The following is a 16,922-nucleotide window of genomic DNA, read 5'->3' as shown; positions in this document are numbered from 1 at the left end:
TGCATGAAAGTGAAAAGTGAAAGTGAAGTCGCTCAGTCGTGTCCGACTCTTAACGACCCCATGGACTTGCAGCCTACTTCCTTGGGATTTTCCAGGCAAGAGTACTGGAGTGGGGTGCCATTGCCTTCTTCAAGAGCCTGTACTCTGCAGCAAGAGAACTCACCACAATGAGAAGCCCTCTAACCACAACTAGAGAAAGCCTGTGCATGGCAGTGAAGACCCAGCATAGCCAAAAATAAATTTAAAAATTAAAAAATTTTTTAAAGTATTTGTTAGTTTTTATTTCAATTTGAAGCACTAAAGGTTATAATATTTGATAGTGTGGTTGCTTATTTCCTAAAGTCCAAAACATCATCTTTCCTATATTTTGGTTATCAGTTAATATACACTGTTTTAAAATATATGTGATCTTGCAGCAAAATCAAACTGTATTAAATGCTGTGCTTTTGAATTTAGCAGCTGTGTAGATCAGCAGGTTTTATTCTTGTTTTCCTCTGATACATATTATGTATTTTTTTTCTTTTTAGAAATGTGAACATAATCTGAGCAAGCCAGAATTTAATCCAACATCTATCAAATTCAAAATCCAGATGGTTGCTGTGTGAGTATTTGGGATTGATGTTTCAGATTACTGTTTTGTTTTTCCCCCACTATGAAATGTGCTTACTCTTGGCTTAAAAAAGAAGAGACAAGCTACATCAGAGTAATCTTGCTATTCTGTTCTTGTTTTGGTTTTGAAATACATAACAGGAAGTTTAAGGCAAGTCTACAGACACAGAATCCAAGGTGTTTATATCAGGGACATGTAGTAGTATGGTCTCTGGCAATGTGGTATGTTGTTGGTTGGAGAGTCATTCATTCCAGATGATAAAGTACCTAAGTTTGGGAATGATCTCTTTAAAAAATAAAGTAAAAAAATAGAAGTATAGCAGATGGAAGAGTATCGCATAACACTATTATTGAACTATGTTCTGATAGTGCTTTGTTGCATGGGATGAAAATAATTAAATTGATGTTAACTCACTGGGACTTGTCAGTAGAAGGGAATTTTGTGTATGAAAATCATTTATCAAAAAGAATAATTAGTAAATTATTGTCTTGACTTTAGGGTGAGAGAGCCCTTCCTGAATAAGGCAGGAAGCCCAGAAGCTAGTAAGGAAGATAGCCAGCTTTGACCTTAGCAGAAAAATATGAGTTATAAAAAACAAAATTGACAACAAAGTCCTGAGACAGTCGAGTAAGAAAGAATATTTGCTACTGCATGATAAATAAAACTTGAATATCCCTGGAATGGGTGGGATGGGGAGATGAGGTGGAGCAAAGGATTTGAATATGTAGCTCACAGAAATTCCAAATGGCTGGTAAATACATGGAAAGATGCTGGGACTTGATAGGAAAATTTTATTTTTTATTTTTTATTTTTTTTAGGAAAATTTTAAATATTAGTTCGGAGTGCTCATGGGAATGTGGGTAAACATACTTGTACATATTGTTGGTAGAGTGAATTGCTAGAGTCTTTCTGGAGAGTGACTTGAAATATCAAGACAAAATGACATACACATTTTAACCAGGTAGTACTATCTCAGGAATCTATTCTATAGAAATAAAAGCAATATATAAAGACCGGTAATATATAAAGATACATTTTTAAAAGATGTGTGTTGTAACATTTTAATGGTAAAAAGCTGGAAACAGTTTTAATGTCAAACTGATTAACCATTAACAAAGAAATAGTTGATTAAATTGAGATACATGCATGTAGAGTATTATACAACAATTAAAAAGAAATCATTGGCAGTCAAATGGCAGATAAGTGCTGGTCTGGTAACTTAGGAGGAAGGAACTAGGAGGGCCAGATATGGGTTCTGTCACAGAATTAGTCTAAACTGATTTTCCTCATCTCTGAACGGGCATAACACCAGTCCTGCCATCCTCTTATGTTTGTTGCTGCTGCTACTGCTTCTAAGTCGCTTCAGTCGTGTCCAACTCTGTGCGACCCCATAGATGGCAGCCCACCAGGCTCCCCCGTCCCTGGGATTCTCCAGGCAAGAACACTGGAGTGGGTTGCCATTTCCTTCTCCACTTGGGTTTGTTAAGAAGGATCAAATGAGCTATTACGTTTGCAAATGCTTTGTAACTGTAAATCCCCATACAGTATGTTCTGTTTTCCTCACTACTGTTATTTAATGCATGACTGATTAGGACTACAGAAGTGACATGTGGTATGAACTCCTTTCCTAATTAAGAATTATACTCCTTGCAGAAATCCCGAATGGCCAGATGTGCTTCACATCAGTTTCTTAAGAGTTCTTTGGGGAAAAAAGTGTTTTTTTTTTTCTTTCCTGGCATCATGGCAGAGTCACCAAGGAATCTTAATACATATGTTCTGGCCACAAATCAGACCAGCTAAATCCAAATCTTTGATAGTGGGGGCCCTTGAATTTTATATCAAGTTACTCAGATAATCGTGATGACCATCATGAAAAATACCTAGTCGGAAGTTAAAATACCGTAATGCTAAGATGCCCTCCTACACGCACCCTCTTGAAGTGTTTCTGCAAAAGATTTTATCTTCAGTTAATATTTGCATGATAACATTTATGTGTGCTTTGTTCCAAGTACTTTTTGTACATACTGTTTATTCTTCACAATAAAAAGGAACTTTCGATGTTCTCATTTTATGATTGAAGAAACCAAGACACAAAGAGCTAAATATCTTGCCCTGCTCTTTACAAAGGAATATCTTAGTATATAAATACTAAGTTGGAATTTGAACCCCAATGGTTTTGAGTCCAGAACAAGCACACATAAGTACAATACTCTGTTGTCTTATTCAGAGAGGTAGCATACAGAGCGGTTAAGAGCAAGACCCTGCAGCCAGACTGCCTAGGTTTGAATCCTGGCCGCTTCCAGCAGGCTGCTTCTCCATCTTCATCTTTATAATGGGGATAATAGTAATACCTGTTTAATGCAGTTGCAATGAGGATTACATGAGTTAATATTTTTAACAAACTTCAAATATTGCCTGGCACATAGTAAATGCTACATAAAAGTGTTTGGTTAGTATGTGGTATTGTTTTTGTACCCCTGTAATGTATTATTAAATCAGTGTTGGATCTTATCGCCAGTTGCCTTATAGATTTACAGAAATGAATTAATAAAAATCTCAAAAGACATATCTAATAAATACATAAGGGAGATATCCACCTTGATGCGTGGATATATAGAGGTTCTCGTGAGATTTCAGAAAGAACTCATTACCGGTTTGATTTCACGTCTTAAATTCTTATTGTAGTGATAGGAAGAATCTTTAAAATTTTCTCTGACTTGTTCTAATTAACAAGAAGTAGTCATTTCTTACAAGAGACTGCAGTGAACATTAATGCATTTTTTATTCACTTACAGCAATTATATCCCAGAAGTGAGAATCATGTCAATTCCCAACCTTCGCTACATGAAGGTTAGTACCATGTATATTAATGGGAAGAGAAAGAGTTAATTGATCGAGGAGGTGTGCTTAGTGTATGTGGTGGCTGTGCATATTTGACAGGGGATTCAATGAGCAAGAGATAGAAAAGAAGAAAGTTTGAAATAATAAAGGGACTGAGATTTTAAGTGTCCTTAAGCTGGGATTCTTGATTATAGCATCTTTGAAATATATGCAGAAGGAGCAGGGTGCACATTACATGGTGGTAGAATCATGGCTGGTAAAAAAGATGTTAGACCCCACAGGCAGCTTCAGCTCTCCTCCTGTGTGTGTGTGTGTGTACACCGTGTGTGTGTATGATTCTCTAACATCTGTGTGTGTGTGTGTGATTCTCCACCATCTGTGTGTGTGTGTGTGTATTGTCATAGATTTCGTTACCGCAGCCCCTCTGTTCTTTGAGTCCTTAACTCCCACACATGCCTCCCAACAAATTACAGAATGTTCTGCAGCAATAAAGACACTTTTATAGTCCTTGTTCATTTCAAAGATTTTTTTTTTTTTTGCTAGAGCATGCCAAAAAAGTTCAAGAAATCTTAAAAGTCCTCTATAGTCTTGATAAGCCTTTTTTTTTTTTTTTTTTTGCTATATTAATACATCTGGCTGGCCTGTGGCTTCTATATTTTATTTATGAGGGCTTCCTTTTAAGTCCTAGTGACATCCTGGGTAGGGTAAGAGTTACAAACTTTAAACAGTCACTTAGATAATGTATATTTCTCAGAATTTCTGGATCGAGTAACTGGCCCTTTTTATGGAATCTGATTCATTTCCTCAGTGAAATAGCAACTCTAGAGAGTATATAGTCTAGTGTATAAGTAATATAGGAGTTGATGAGCATTTAAGAATGCAGTGATGCAGAGGTACAGGTGGGGTGCTCAAGAGTGATGGTGGGAGGCGGGGGCACACGGGGTGATGATTTTGTGGTATAATCATGAGAGAAGGTGGACCTAGGTGGCAGCAGGGGAGCATGTTTGAAAGATACCTTTCCTTTTCCCCAGGAGAGCCAGGTCCTCCTGACTCTCACGAATCCAGTGGAGAACCTTACCCACGTGACTCTTTTGGAGTGTGAGGAGGGGGACCCTGATAATATCAACAGCACTGCTAAGGTAGGAGTGTTTTGCTTCATTCTGAGTGACTCTGACTTCCCTAGAGTGGCCTCATTTGACCTGCTTTAAAGGATTCCACACTCATTATTTTCACATCCAGTCTTCAGGTTCCCTTGATTTCACCTCTAGGGTTTTCTACTTCATCCACAGGCACACTGCCACTGCCCTTTTTGAGGGTTTCATCATTTCTCACATGGACTAGGACAGTAACTTTCTAACTCCCTTTTTTAGTTCACCCCCACTTCCACTCCAGCCCATCTTCTCTCTTGCTATTAGGATGATCTTTCTAAGATTTAGCTTTGATCATGGCAGGCTGCTTGTTTGGTGTCTCTCTGACATTGGAATAAACTAAATTCCTTGGCAAAGCTTGCTGCTGCTGCTGCTAAGTTGCTTCAGTCGTGTCTGACTCTGTGCGACCCCATAGACAGCAGCCCACCGGGTCCCGCCGTCCCTGGGATTCTCCAGGCAAGAACACTGGAGTGGGTTGCCATTTCCTTCTCCAATGCATGAAAGTGAAAAGTGAAAGTGAAGTCGCTCAGTTGTGTCCGACTCTTAGCGACCCCATGGACTGCAGCCTACCAGGCTCCTCCATCCATGGGATTTTCCAGGCAAGAGTACTGGAGTGGGGTGCCATCGCCTTCTCTGTGGCAAAGCTTAAGAGCTCCTTAATATCCTCATCTCTTTTCTTCCATTACGATCTTCCCTAGAACAACTAAATCTAGCGTTCTCTAGATCATGCACATTAATGGTTGATATCCAAGCAGATCCAATGGGTCATAAACTCTAATGTTCCTGGAGAATTATATATGCTACTCATTTTACCTAGAATTCTTAATTCCCATCCCACTCTTCTGACAGACATGCCCATACCTCTCTTTCTGCCTGAGGCATACTCATTCTTCAAGAAGCAAAGGAAATGACATTTCCTTTTAAAAGCTGATGTGCCTCAGCTAGATGCCCTCTGCTTACATAGAGTATGCATGTGTGTGTGCATGCTAAGTCACCTCAGTCATGTCCAACTCTTTGCAACCCTGTGGACCATAGTCTGCCAGGCTCCTCTGTCCATGGGATTCTCCAGGCAACAGTAATGGAGTGGGTAGTCTTGCCCTCCTCCAGGGGATCTTCCCGACCCAGGGATTGAACCCGCGTCTCATGTCTCCAGCATTGGCAGGTGCGTTCTTTACCACTAGCGCCACCTGGGAAGGCCTACATAGAGTATCAGTTCAGTTCAGTCGCTCAGTCGTGTCTGACTCTTTGCGACCCCATGAACTGCAGCACAGCAGGCCTCCCTGTCCATCACCAACTCCCAGAGTTCACTCAAACTCAGGTCCATTGAGTCGGTGAGAGTATACATGGCACTAAATATTAAAATAGGCGATTCTGACTCACTGTTACTTGAATGAATGAACTGAGACCTTTCTACATTTTATTTCATGATTCATTTAGTACTTGAAATTTTAGAACAAGAACTTTTCTCTGTAATAGGCCATTTTATTGTCTCGTAATTCAGCATGGTATTCATAACAAATCAGCAGAAAGGATACCTATATCTTTAATTAGTTATTTGAGTTATGCTTATTAGTAGAGAATTTATCTCTTTATTTTTCCTTCTGCTTTTTAATGGAATCATTTCCCGGCATCACTTCCAAAGAGAGATGACACTCATCTGTCCTTGCTCCTTTTTAAAATAACACTAATGAGCTGTCTATCCAGTGTCTCTATCCAGATAGAAATAAGTACCTGATAAATATACCCAGCTTATGAATTTGCTGCTTTTCTCTCTCTTTCAGCTCCCCAGCCACATTTATTTCCATAATTAGAAATGTTATTAACATTGTTATTTGTTAACCTCTAACAGAGCAAAGTTGAAGCCTAGTTACAACCAAAGGCTAAGTGTGAAGAAAACTGTTTTTCATGGCCATAAACATAGCCAGTATTCCCATTTCAAAAAATATGTTGGAACCACTGTTTCTCCTTTCACTTCAGTTTAGTCGCTCAGTCGTGTCTGACTCTTTGCAACCCCATGGACTGCAGGACTCCAGGCAGTCCATCACTAACTCACGGGGCTTGCTTGCTCAAACTCATGTCCAGTAAGTTGGTGATGCCATCCAACCATCTCATCCTCTGTTGTCCCCTTCTCCTCCCGCCTTCAATCTTTCCCAGCATCCAGGTCGTTTCCAAGGAGTCAGTTATTTGCATTAGGTGGCCAAAGTATTGGAATTTCAGCTTCCACATCAATCCTATCAATAAAATGTTCAGGACTGATTTCCTTTAGGATGTACTGGTTTGATCTCCTTGCAGTCCAAGGCTCTTAAGAGTCTTCTCCAACACTGCAGTTCAAAAGCATCAATTCTTCAGCCCTCAGCCTTCTTTATAGTCCAACTCTCATATCCATACATGTCTGCTGGAAAAACCATAGCTTTGACTAGACAGACCTTTGTCAGAAAAGTAATGTCTCTGATTTTTAACATGCTGTCTAGGTTTGTCATAGCTTTTCTTCCAAGGAGCTAGCATCTTTTTATTTCATGGCTGTAGTCACCATCTGCAGTGATTTTAGAGCCCCCCAAAATAAAATGTTACTATTTCCACCGTTTCCCCATCTATTTGTCATGAAGTGATGGGACCAGATGCCATGATCTTCGTTTTTTATATGTTGAGTTTTAAGCCAGCTTTTTCACTATCTTCTTTCATTCTTATCAAGAGGCTCTTTAGTTCTTTTTCCCTTTCTACCATAAAAGTGGTGTCATCTACGTATCTAAGGTTTTTGATATTTCTCCTGGCAGTCTTGATTCCAGATTGTGCTTCATCCAGCCTGGCATTTCACATGATGTACTCTGCATATAAGTTAAATAAGCAGGGTGACAATATACAGCCTTGACTGATGAACTCCTTTCCCAATTTGGAACCAGTCTGTTGTTCCATGTCTGGTTCTAACTGTTGCTTCTTGACCTGCATGCAGATTTCTCAGGAGGCAGGTAAGGTGGTCTGGTATTCCCATCTCTTGAAGAATTTTCCACAGTTTGTGGTGGAAACAGCCACACAGTCAAAGGCTTTGGCATAGTTAATAAAACAGAAGTAGATGTTTTTCTGGAACTTTCTTGCTTTTTCTATAATCTAACAGATGTTGACAGTTTGATCTCTGGTTCCTCTGCCTTTTCTAAATCCAGCTTGAACATCTGGAAGTTCACAGTTCACGTACTGTTGAAGCCTGGCTTAGAGAATTTTGAGCATTACTTTGCTAGCGTGTGAGATGAGTGCAGTTGTGCAGTAGTTTGGACATTCTTTGGGATTGGAATGAAAACTGACCTTTTCCAGTCCTGTGGCCGCTGCTGAGTTTTCCAAATTTTTGGCGTATTGAGTGCAGCACTTTAACAGCATCATCTTTTAGGATTTGAAATAGCTCAGCTGGAATTCCATCACCTCCACTAGCTTTGTAGTGATGCTTCCTAAGGCCCATTTGACTTCACATTCCAGGATGTCTGCCTCTAGGTGAGTGATCACACCATTGTGGTTATCTGGGTCATTAAGATCTTTTTTGTATAGTTCTTCTGTGTATTCTGGCCACCTCTTCTTAATCTCTTCTGCTTCTGTCAGGTCCATTACCATTTCTGTCCTTTATTGTGCCCATCGTTGCATGAAATGTTACCTTGGTATCTCTCATTTTCTCGAAGAGATCTCTAGTCTTTCCCATTCTATTGTTTTTCCTCTATTTCTTTCCATTGATCACTGAGGAAGGCTTTCTTATCTCTCCTTGCTATTCTTTGGAACTCTGCATTCAGATGGGTGTATCTTCCCTTTTCTCTCCTTTAGCTTATCTTCTTTTCTCAGCTATTTGTAAGGCACCCTCAGACAACCATTTTGCCTTTTTGCATTTCTTTTTCTTGGGGATTGTCTTGATCACTGCCTCCTGTACAACGTCATGATCCTCCGTCCATAGTTCTTCAGGCACTCTGTCTATCAGATCTAATTCCTTGAGTCTGTCACTTCCACTGTATAATCAAAAAGGATTTGATTTAGGTCATACCTGAATGGTCTAGTGGTTTTCCCTACTTTCATCAACTTACGTCTGAATTTTGCAGTAAGGAGTTCATGATCTGAGTCACAGTCAGCTCCCGGTCTTGTTTTTGCTGACTGTATAGACCTTCTCCATCTTTGGGTGCAAAGAATATAATCAGTTTGATGTTAGTATTGACCATCTGGTGATGTCCATGTGTAGAGTCTTCTCTTGCGTTGTTGGAAGTTCTAAGCTTCCCCTTTATGTGTTTTTCTCCTTTATATGTTTTATGTTTCTCCTTTGTTTTATGTTATATGTTTCTTCTTTTTATGTTTTATGTGTTTCTCCTTTTTGTTTTTCTTTTTGTATACCACAGAGTATAGAGAACAGTATACAGACACCCATGTTCCTCCAGCCCCTTAAGAAATGAAACAGTGAAGGCACAATTGAAGCCCCCGTGTCCTCCCACTTGAATTACCCATGGCAACCCCAGTGAACTAAGCACTCTCTTGACTTTTTCATTCCCTTAAATTTCTTTGTTCTTAATCTTTTATCATAAATGTCTGTATTCCCAAACAATATGTTTTTAAACTTTTTGTAAGTGAAGTAATGTTGTATGTTTCTTGAAACTTGCTGCTTCCTTCTGTATGTCTGGGTCAGGGCAGTACTTTGCTGTATTCTGTTGGATGAATGTTGTGCAGTGCATTGACCCCTTCTGAGACCAGCCTCTCTGTGCTGCTCTCCAGGTGGTGGTGCCTCCCAAAGAGCTCGTTTTAGCCGGCAAGGATGCAGCAGCAGAGTATGACGAGTTGGCAGAACCCCAGGACTTTCAGGACGATCCTGAGTAAGTGATCTTTCTGTGACTCGCCCCCGACCCACCCACCCACATACCACAGTTGGCTGGTTTACAGGAGGCCCACTGATAGATCTCAGTTTTCTTACCTGAATTTAAGTAATATTTTCTTCCTATTTATTATTATTAACTGATATATATGAAGATATATTAGTGAAGTGAAAGTGAAAGTTGCTCAGTCGTGTCCAACCCTTTGTGACCCCATGGACTATAGAGTCCATGGAATTCTCCAGGCCAGAATACTGGAGTCGGTAGCCTTTCCCTTCTCCAGGGGATCTTCCCAACCCAGGGATCGAACTCAGGTCTCCCACATTGCAGGTGGATTCTTTACCAGCTGAGCCACGAGGAAGCCCATTTTTATATGATATATTAAATCATATATATGAAGAAGAAAATAAAATCTCACCACCAGAGATAAACACCAGTAACATTTTCATAATTAGGATCATTCTGTAAGCACAGTTTTTTTAACCTGTGTTTCCCATGGTAAAAAATTTTCAGGTGTGTGTTTTTTAATGGTTGTGTACAGGGTACAGTACTCTGTCCCCAGAGATTTATCGTTAGATTTGTCGACTTGCCCACCACCTTTCCCTCTGAGTGAGTAATAGATTTTATTCTCTCATACCTAATACTTCTCAGTTATTAACTGAGAAGTAAAAGCGAAACCTTTCCCAGATGAGGAATACTTTGGTTAGCTTTCAGTCTAAAAAACAGAAATCACATCTGTTATTTGAACAGAGAAAATTTAATATGAAGACTTAACTGGGTAACTTTAAAAGTTAAAAAGAAATCTGAAATATCCCAGAGATGGCAATTCAGTGAAGCATTTACCATCCCTAGGGCTAAGAGGATAAAGAGAAATGGTTAAAATGATTAGAATTTAGAAGCTTGAAGGAAGGAGGAGTCCCGTGGAGCTGCAGCTCAGACCTCTGGGAAATGGGGGGGGGAGGGGACACTGCCTGACTAGTGCTGGCATGGCAGGCTGGCAGAGGAGGAGTGGCGTGCTGAAGCTGGTTATGCAGTTGGAAAACTGCACCTGGAGATGCCACTTCCTGAGTGAACATGCATCGCTGGAGTGCTGCCCGCTGGAGCTGCACAGAGATAGGAGGCTCCCCCGGAGGAGCAGCCCTTCTTCCCACAGGCTACTGGTCTCTGTTAGAGCCCCTGAAGGGAGCCTGACGGGGAGCCAGCCTAAAAAGCAGGAGTGTGGTTAGCAGAATCCTGTGTCACAAAGCAAGATACAGAAAGTGGGCTTAGGGAATTCCCTGGCAGTCCAGTGGTTAAGACTGCATACCTCCACTTCAGAGGGCCCAGGTTCCATCCCTGTTCGGGGAACTAAGATCCCACAAGGTGTGTGGTGCAGCCAAGAAAATAAGAAAACAAAGAATGTGCTTTGAGCTGAAAAGCAATAGCATTTAGTACACTAGTATAGGGCATATTTAAGGCTTTTTAACAAAATGATTAAAAGCTTCCTCACCAAGATACTGGAGAGAACAAATATAACAACATGGGCCAATTTAGAAAAACCAAGTGACTGCAAAGATGAGGTTAGTACAGTGATTGCAACACTTGGGTTAACTTCAGAAAGCACCAGGTTGGGTGTTTAAATTTTTTTTTTTTTTTAATTCCATATAGAGTACCAATCCCCACAGCTTCTCTTCAGCAGGTCTAGGTAGGCACCAAGAATCTGAATTTTTTTTTTTTTTCTTTTTTTTTCTTTGGTGCACCGTTCCTGGAAGTACTGCAATACCAGGTCGATGCGTGGAGTGGACGGAGCAAGCTCCTATTCCAACTCCTAATCCCAAAAATCCATTTAATATATTGTCCTCGGACAGAGGATGTATCAGATATTAAACTGATAAGAACAGATACTACACTTGATCAGTGGTTGCCTGGGAAATTAAGGCTAGAAAGAATTTTTTTAAACTATTTTTAATTGAATTTTTTAAATGAATCTAATATAAATAAAAGATTTAGTTGGTTCAAAATGGTTGTGCTAGTATAATGCTTAATTATATTTCACATTATTGTACTTTTTAGGACTTCCAGATGTCTGGAAATTAATAGTAACATAATAGTGGATAATATGTAAATGTTTAGTTTCAGTTACTTTTCTTAGAGTAGTTGAGTAAATATGTAAATGTTTAGTTTCAGTTACTTTTCTTAGAGTAGTTGAGTATCATTTGGATAGTAGATCAAGTTCTGTTTATTTCATTGTTTTTTACTTTTGAAGCTAAACTGTTTAAACACAAACTTCAAGTGCATATCAAAAAACTGAGGTGGAAACTTGAACTAGAGATTTTTTTCTCTTCTAAAAATTCCTAATTCACAGAGGCTATTTACAAGACACACTGATTTATGATATTCTAGAAATTGTTCAAAACTCTGAGTTAGCATTAGTCTGTATCCTGTAGAAATATTACCACATGTTTGTAAAAGTTAATGTGAAGATACGTTTGTAACAGGAAATCGGTGTAAACAAATTATGGTTGCTATGCACCCATTAAGTAAAATGGAGGAGATCTAATGTGCACCAATATGGACAGGTGTTTGTGATAAACAGTGGGGGAAAAACTTGTTACAGAATAGTGTGTCCCTTTTGTCTTGGTTAAAAAAGCATAGAAGAGTAAGTGCGTGGAAAAATACGTAGTAGGTTAAGAGCCAAACTGTTGACAGTTTTTCTCTGTGTACTGAAGAAGAAAATAAGAAGAAAGATTCACTTTTTCATATCTTAAGTTTTATGACTGTATTTTACTTTTGTAATAAAATAAGGAGATCGGCATTTTGCTGAAGAAACTCTTCATTGTTGACAAACGGGATTCTGGTCATATTTTGTTGTCGGAGATTTCCTGTGGGCCATAAAATGACTGTGAGTCTAACTGGCTTGGCTGACCTGTGACCTGCCTAATCTGTGCTTATTTCCTTTCATAGCATTATAGCCTTCAGAAAGGCCAACAAAGTGGGTATTTTCATCAAAGTGACCCCACAACGTGAGGAGGGCGAAGTGACCGTGTGCTTTAAGATGAAGCATGATTTTAAAAACCTGGCCACTCCCATCCGCCCCATCGAAGAAACTGACCAAGGCACAGAAGTCATCTGGCTCACCCAGCATGTGGAACTCAGCTTGGGCCCGCTTCTTCCTTAAAATGTTCCACTGGCGGGCAGATCCCCAAGGACAGTATCACCACGAACCTGCGTTAAAATGTGGAAGCCGCTGCTTCGTTAGACCTTGTTTATAATGATGTACCATGCACTACTGAGTCCTGTTCTAGCAGGGTGGGCGTGTAGGCAAGGCGTTAGGAACACAGCGACTGCTGTACCTCTGGCTCTCTCCTCTGTTCACACCCGTAAGTCTGTGTCTCCCTCACTGAACCCTGCACGTTGACTCACAACAGCATAGTTCCATCTCAAGAAAGGATGTGGCTGTTCCTTGGAGTGGCATTCAATTGACCACTTGAGAAACTCCATCCTATCTCCCAACCTGATCTCATAAAGGATCAGTCTCACAGATGAAAATGTAAAATAACCAAAAGTTAGACCTGCTATTGATGACCTGGCACTGGTCTCAGTGTTGTACCAACTGCTTTTTGCATTCCACTGGATATACTCTAGCACTCTAAATATATATATCCCTTCCCTTGCCTCCTGGCTTCCATCCATTTGACAGGAAAATAGAATTGTCACGTTGTTTTTAGTTTTGCGATGATTGGAAGGACCTGTGAAATAGTTAAGGCACCTTCATTTGACCTCTTTAAGTGAATGTAGGATACTTATGTATTAGTTGCTGTAAAAATCTTTTTCCCAGCAGAATATGGAACTTTTCTCTTAGGGAAAATTTGAGAAGGAAGCAATTGCATGTCATGTCACTGGGGTGGCAAATTCTATTCATTTTAACTGTTGCCACAATATCCAGGGATTGATGCTGCCACAGGGAGGCATGCTTTATATGTCTTACTCCATACCCCTTCTCCTCTCTGCCTCTTTAACTCAGTAAGTTGTTGAGTATTTGGGACCCAGAAAGAGCCCAAAGAAAACTTGGTGGGCAAGTTCACTTCTGGAATGCAGAAAATATCTTAAAGGTTAGATTTTTATCATGATCTGAGCTAATGTTCTTTCCAGTGATTGAAGAGGAAAGTAACATTTGTAATCTCTTGAATCCAAAACTGGATATTAAGAAAAAACCTTCCTCCTTCCTGAGTTTATGACTTTTATCGTAGGTTTGTCAAATAAGACCATTTTGATCATAAACCATAAAATAGTTCAACAAGCAGCCCAGAATACTTGCCTAACAACACACATGCTGTTTTCACTTGGTATCCTGGAGTTGGCTTGCCAACCTTAGTTTCTGTGATGTTTTCTAAAATGAGACTTGACAAAGTAGACCACCACCTGCACCATGTTTCCATAAATGTATTGTTAGCAAGTGGCCAACAGACTTTTGGGGGAAAGAAATTTCCTGTTTATACCCTGGTTTTGTTTCTAAGTTCAAGCCTTTAGTTTAAAAAAAATGTATATAGCAATTTAAAATATAGGACACAGTAACTTTTCAGCTCCCCTTGGAAAGTAGAAATATTTAGGAAACCTTTGAAAGACACTAAATAGTACTCTTAAGATCAAACCAATATTATGAAACAATATTCCACAGAGTAATATATATGCTGCAGTGTAAGAAAAAAAGAACTCATATCTCTAATATTATGACAGTAGTAAGGCTTAGTCTCTTAGGAGTTGGGGCAGCGTGTTGTATAATGACAAATTTGCAAACTGTAGAAATAGTCCAAGTTTTTGTGACTGTACAAAGTGTCAAATTAATTTCTATTTCACTGCCCGCTACAGCCTGCCGTGACGCCAGTGCCGCATATTTGCCAGTGGAGGAGATAAGCCTCAAGGTAGAGAATAACGTCCTGTGTTTACACGTTTGCACAGACTACACACTGTTAGGCATTTATGGCATATAGCTGGTGTTTGTTCCCAGAAATAACAGTGTTGAAGTAACGGGTCTCATCACCCCCATGTGACACAGAAACACAAAAACACTTTTGATCATAGAATTGTTTCCTCAGAAGCCAAATTAGCTTGCAGAATAACAGAGCTCTTGATTTACTGTTTGCTCGAGATAGTTTTCACTACAGGCTGGTAATTCTGTGTGTTAGGAGAAATGGTTCAATATCTGCAGCTGGTGAATTTGGACTTCTATTTGTTCATTTTTTATATTAGATCAGGTGCAAGATTTTTAAAGTATGGTGAGTGTGTACCACTGCAAGCAAATTAGATGTCATTAGCACTAGAAACTGCAATTTGGGGAACTTAATCTGAATTTGTGATTTGATTGGCCCACTAGAGTTTTCTTTTGTTCAGACTGTTTATAGACTTAATGAGCTAAATGTCACGCATATTTGTAAAGAAATAGACTTTTTGGTCCATTTTGGGAATGAGAGGCACTCCTTGGTCTTTATGAATGACAGGTTACTATTTTGCCTTATTGCTTAACTTCATGTAGTGAAATAAAGCAGACAAAGCTTGAATGTGTCTTGTTTGGTTTCATGATGGCTGATTGGAGTAGCATGCCAGTGCTTGGGGAGGGTGGAGTCCGCAGTTAGCCTGAGAGTCAGTGGGGCATGCTCCCTTCTCATTTCTTAAAATGAACTAAGGTAAAACCTCAACTTAGTTCACTGTAACATTATATAGGTAGATGTTGCTTGAGCTCCCTATCCCAGAACTGTTGTGTAAATGTTACATTGTTAGGACTCTACCAACTTTTCTCCTGGATCATTGCTTGCAAAGATACCTTTTAAATGTACAAGTAGCCACTCATCCACTTTCATTTGTACTCAGCTTTTCCCTCGTCTTATTGTAGTGAATTGTTCATGTTCCTCTTATCTAAAGCCAGTGCCACCACTTACTGTGCTCAGTCTCACCTCCTTACCTATTCAAGGAATGCACTTCAGCAGTTTCTCCCCCTCCCTCTCTTGCATCATTTCCATTGGCATGCTGTGATTTATCTTAAAAAATTGATCTAACACCCCTCTTCAACCACCACTCCATTTTTCTATTCCCTTTTCAGCAAAGCTGCCAGCTTTACCTTCTAATTCCTCCTCCCATTTTCATCTGAACCCATTCCACTTAGGCTGCCACCACCACCACATCACCAAAGCAGTCCTTGTGAAGGTCCCCAGCAGTCCACACCGTTAAATACAATGGTCAGTTGTCAGTTCTTACCTCTTTAGTGCGTGGGTAGCATCTACCAGCGGATGCCTCCCTGCTTGAAAGAATTAATTCTCTTGGTTTCTGGAACACAGCTCTCCCGGTTTTCCTTGTGCCCTTCTGGCAGCGTTGCTTCTGTGCCCTTTGCTAGTTGTGGCCCATCTTCCTAACCTTGGAGCATACGCCAGGTCTTATTTCTATACTCACTGTGAGTGACCTCACCCATTTTCCAAGCCATTCCCAATTTACGTACCAGCCCTGGTCCGTGAAAGTCCAGAACCACAGTCTGGATGTTCTGTTGCCGCATCTGCCTCTCCAGCACATTCATCCCTAACTAGATGTCTTCCAGTAGGTGGCTCAGTAGTAAAGAATCTGCCTGCAAGGCAGGAGACACCGATTCAATCCCTGGGTGGGGAAGATCCCCTGGAGGAAGAAATGGCAACCCCCACCAGTATTCTTGCCAGGAAAATCCCATGGACAGAGGAGACTGGCAAGCTGCCGTCCATGGGGTCACAAAGAGTCAGACATGACTGAAGCAAATGAGCGGGTGGCAGTTGTGTACCTTCAGTTGCTCACATCATCACACATCACCAGTGACGACTCTTACATGCCACACCTGGTAAGTCAGCAAGAACCCCTTTCAGTTCTGTCTTCAAACTGTGACCACTCCACAGCCTCTCCAGTGTTACTATTCTGGGCTAAGTCAGAGTCATCCACATAGACCCCTAGATGATTAATCCGGTAAGGTCTAAATTGATCTTGAAGCCATCCTGGTCCCTGCCCCACTCTTTAGTCAGTTCTCAGCATAGCAGCCAGAATCATTTTGCTGCTTAAAATCCTTAGGCTTCTTAGCTTGCTCAAGAGCAAAACAAAGTCCTTACAATAACTTAGGAGGACCTATAGGAACTGAACCCCACTGCCTCCCACTACTTCCCTGAATTCATCAAGTACATCCCTGTGTTCACTGCATCCCAGCCACAGGGGTCTCCTGTTCCTGAGTCACCCCAGGAGGCACCCTCTCAGGGTCTTTGCACTGGCTATTCCCTCTGCCTGGAGAACTCTTCTCCTGGACTTCTGTACGACCCAAACCCCCACCAGTCAGATCTATGTTTAATTGCTTCCTCCTTAGGCTTTCTATGACCTCTCTAGGTAATCATGTAAACTGCCCTCTGCTAATAGACACATATCCACCTTTTTTGCTGCTTTTTTCCCCAGTAGCACTAATCACCATCCAGCAGTATATACTACTTTATTGATTCATTGTACTAGAATATAAGCTCC

The 16,922-nt window shown here is 40.4% G+C and overlaps 1 protein-coding gene and 1 pseudogene across 2 annotated transcripts in view; one reads left to right on the top strand and one right to left on the bottom strand.

The window, feature by feature from the left end:
• DCTN4 (dynactin subunit 4) overlaps positions 1 to 14,962 on the top strand; it is a 33,014-nt gene extending 18,052 nt beyond the window's left edge. Inside the window, exons 9-13 of one of the 2 annotated variants that reach the window (XM_005209611.5) lie at positions 528 to 601; positions 3,406 to 3,460; positions 4,483 to 4,590; positions 9,331 to 9,428; positions 12,369 to 14,962. In XM_005209611.5, the coding sequence (XP_005209668.1) occupies positions 528 to 601; positions 3,406 to 3,460; positions 4,483 to 4,590; positions 9,331 to 9,428; positions 12,369 to 12,582 (549 nt within the window). In that variant the 3' untranslated portion in view covers positions 12,583 to 14,962. The remainder of the gene's footprint in view (positions 1 to 527; positions 602 to 3,405; positions 3,461 to 4,482; positions 4,591 to 9,330; positions 9,429 to 12,368) is intronic. The other variant, NM_001191531.1, reaches the window with a different exon arrangement.
• LOC112447636 (uncharacterized) lies at positions 11,154 to 11,354 on the bottom strand (annotated as a pseudogene).
• Positions 14,963 to 16,922: the final 1,960 nt, after the last annotated feature.

This window comes from Bos taurus, chromosome 7, assembly GCF_002263795.3.
Source record: "Bos taurus isolate L1 Dominette 01449 registration number 42190680 breed Hereford chromosome 7, ARS-UCD2.0, whole genome shotgun sequence".
Taxonomy (NCBI): Eukaryota; Metazoa; Chordata; class Mammalia; order Artiodactyla; family Bovidae; genus Bos; species Bos taurus.
The sequence above is the reverse complement of the archived record's forward strand: the minus strand, read 5'-3'. Positions and strand labels throughout refer to the sequence as shown.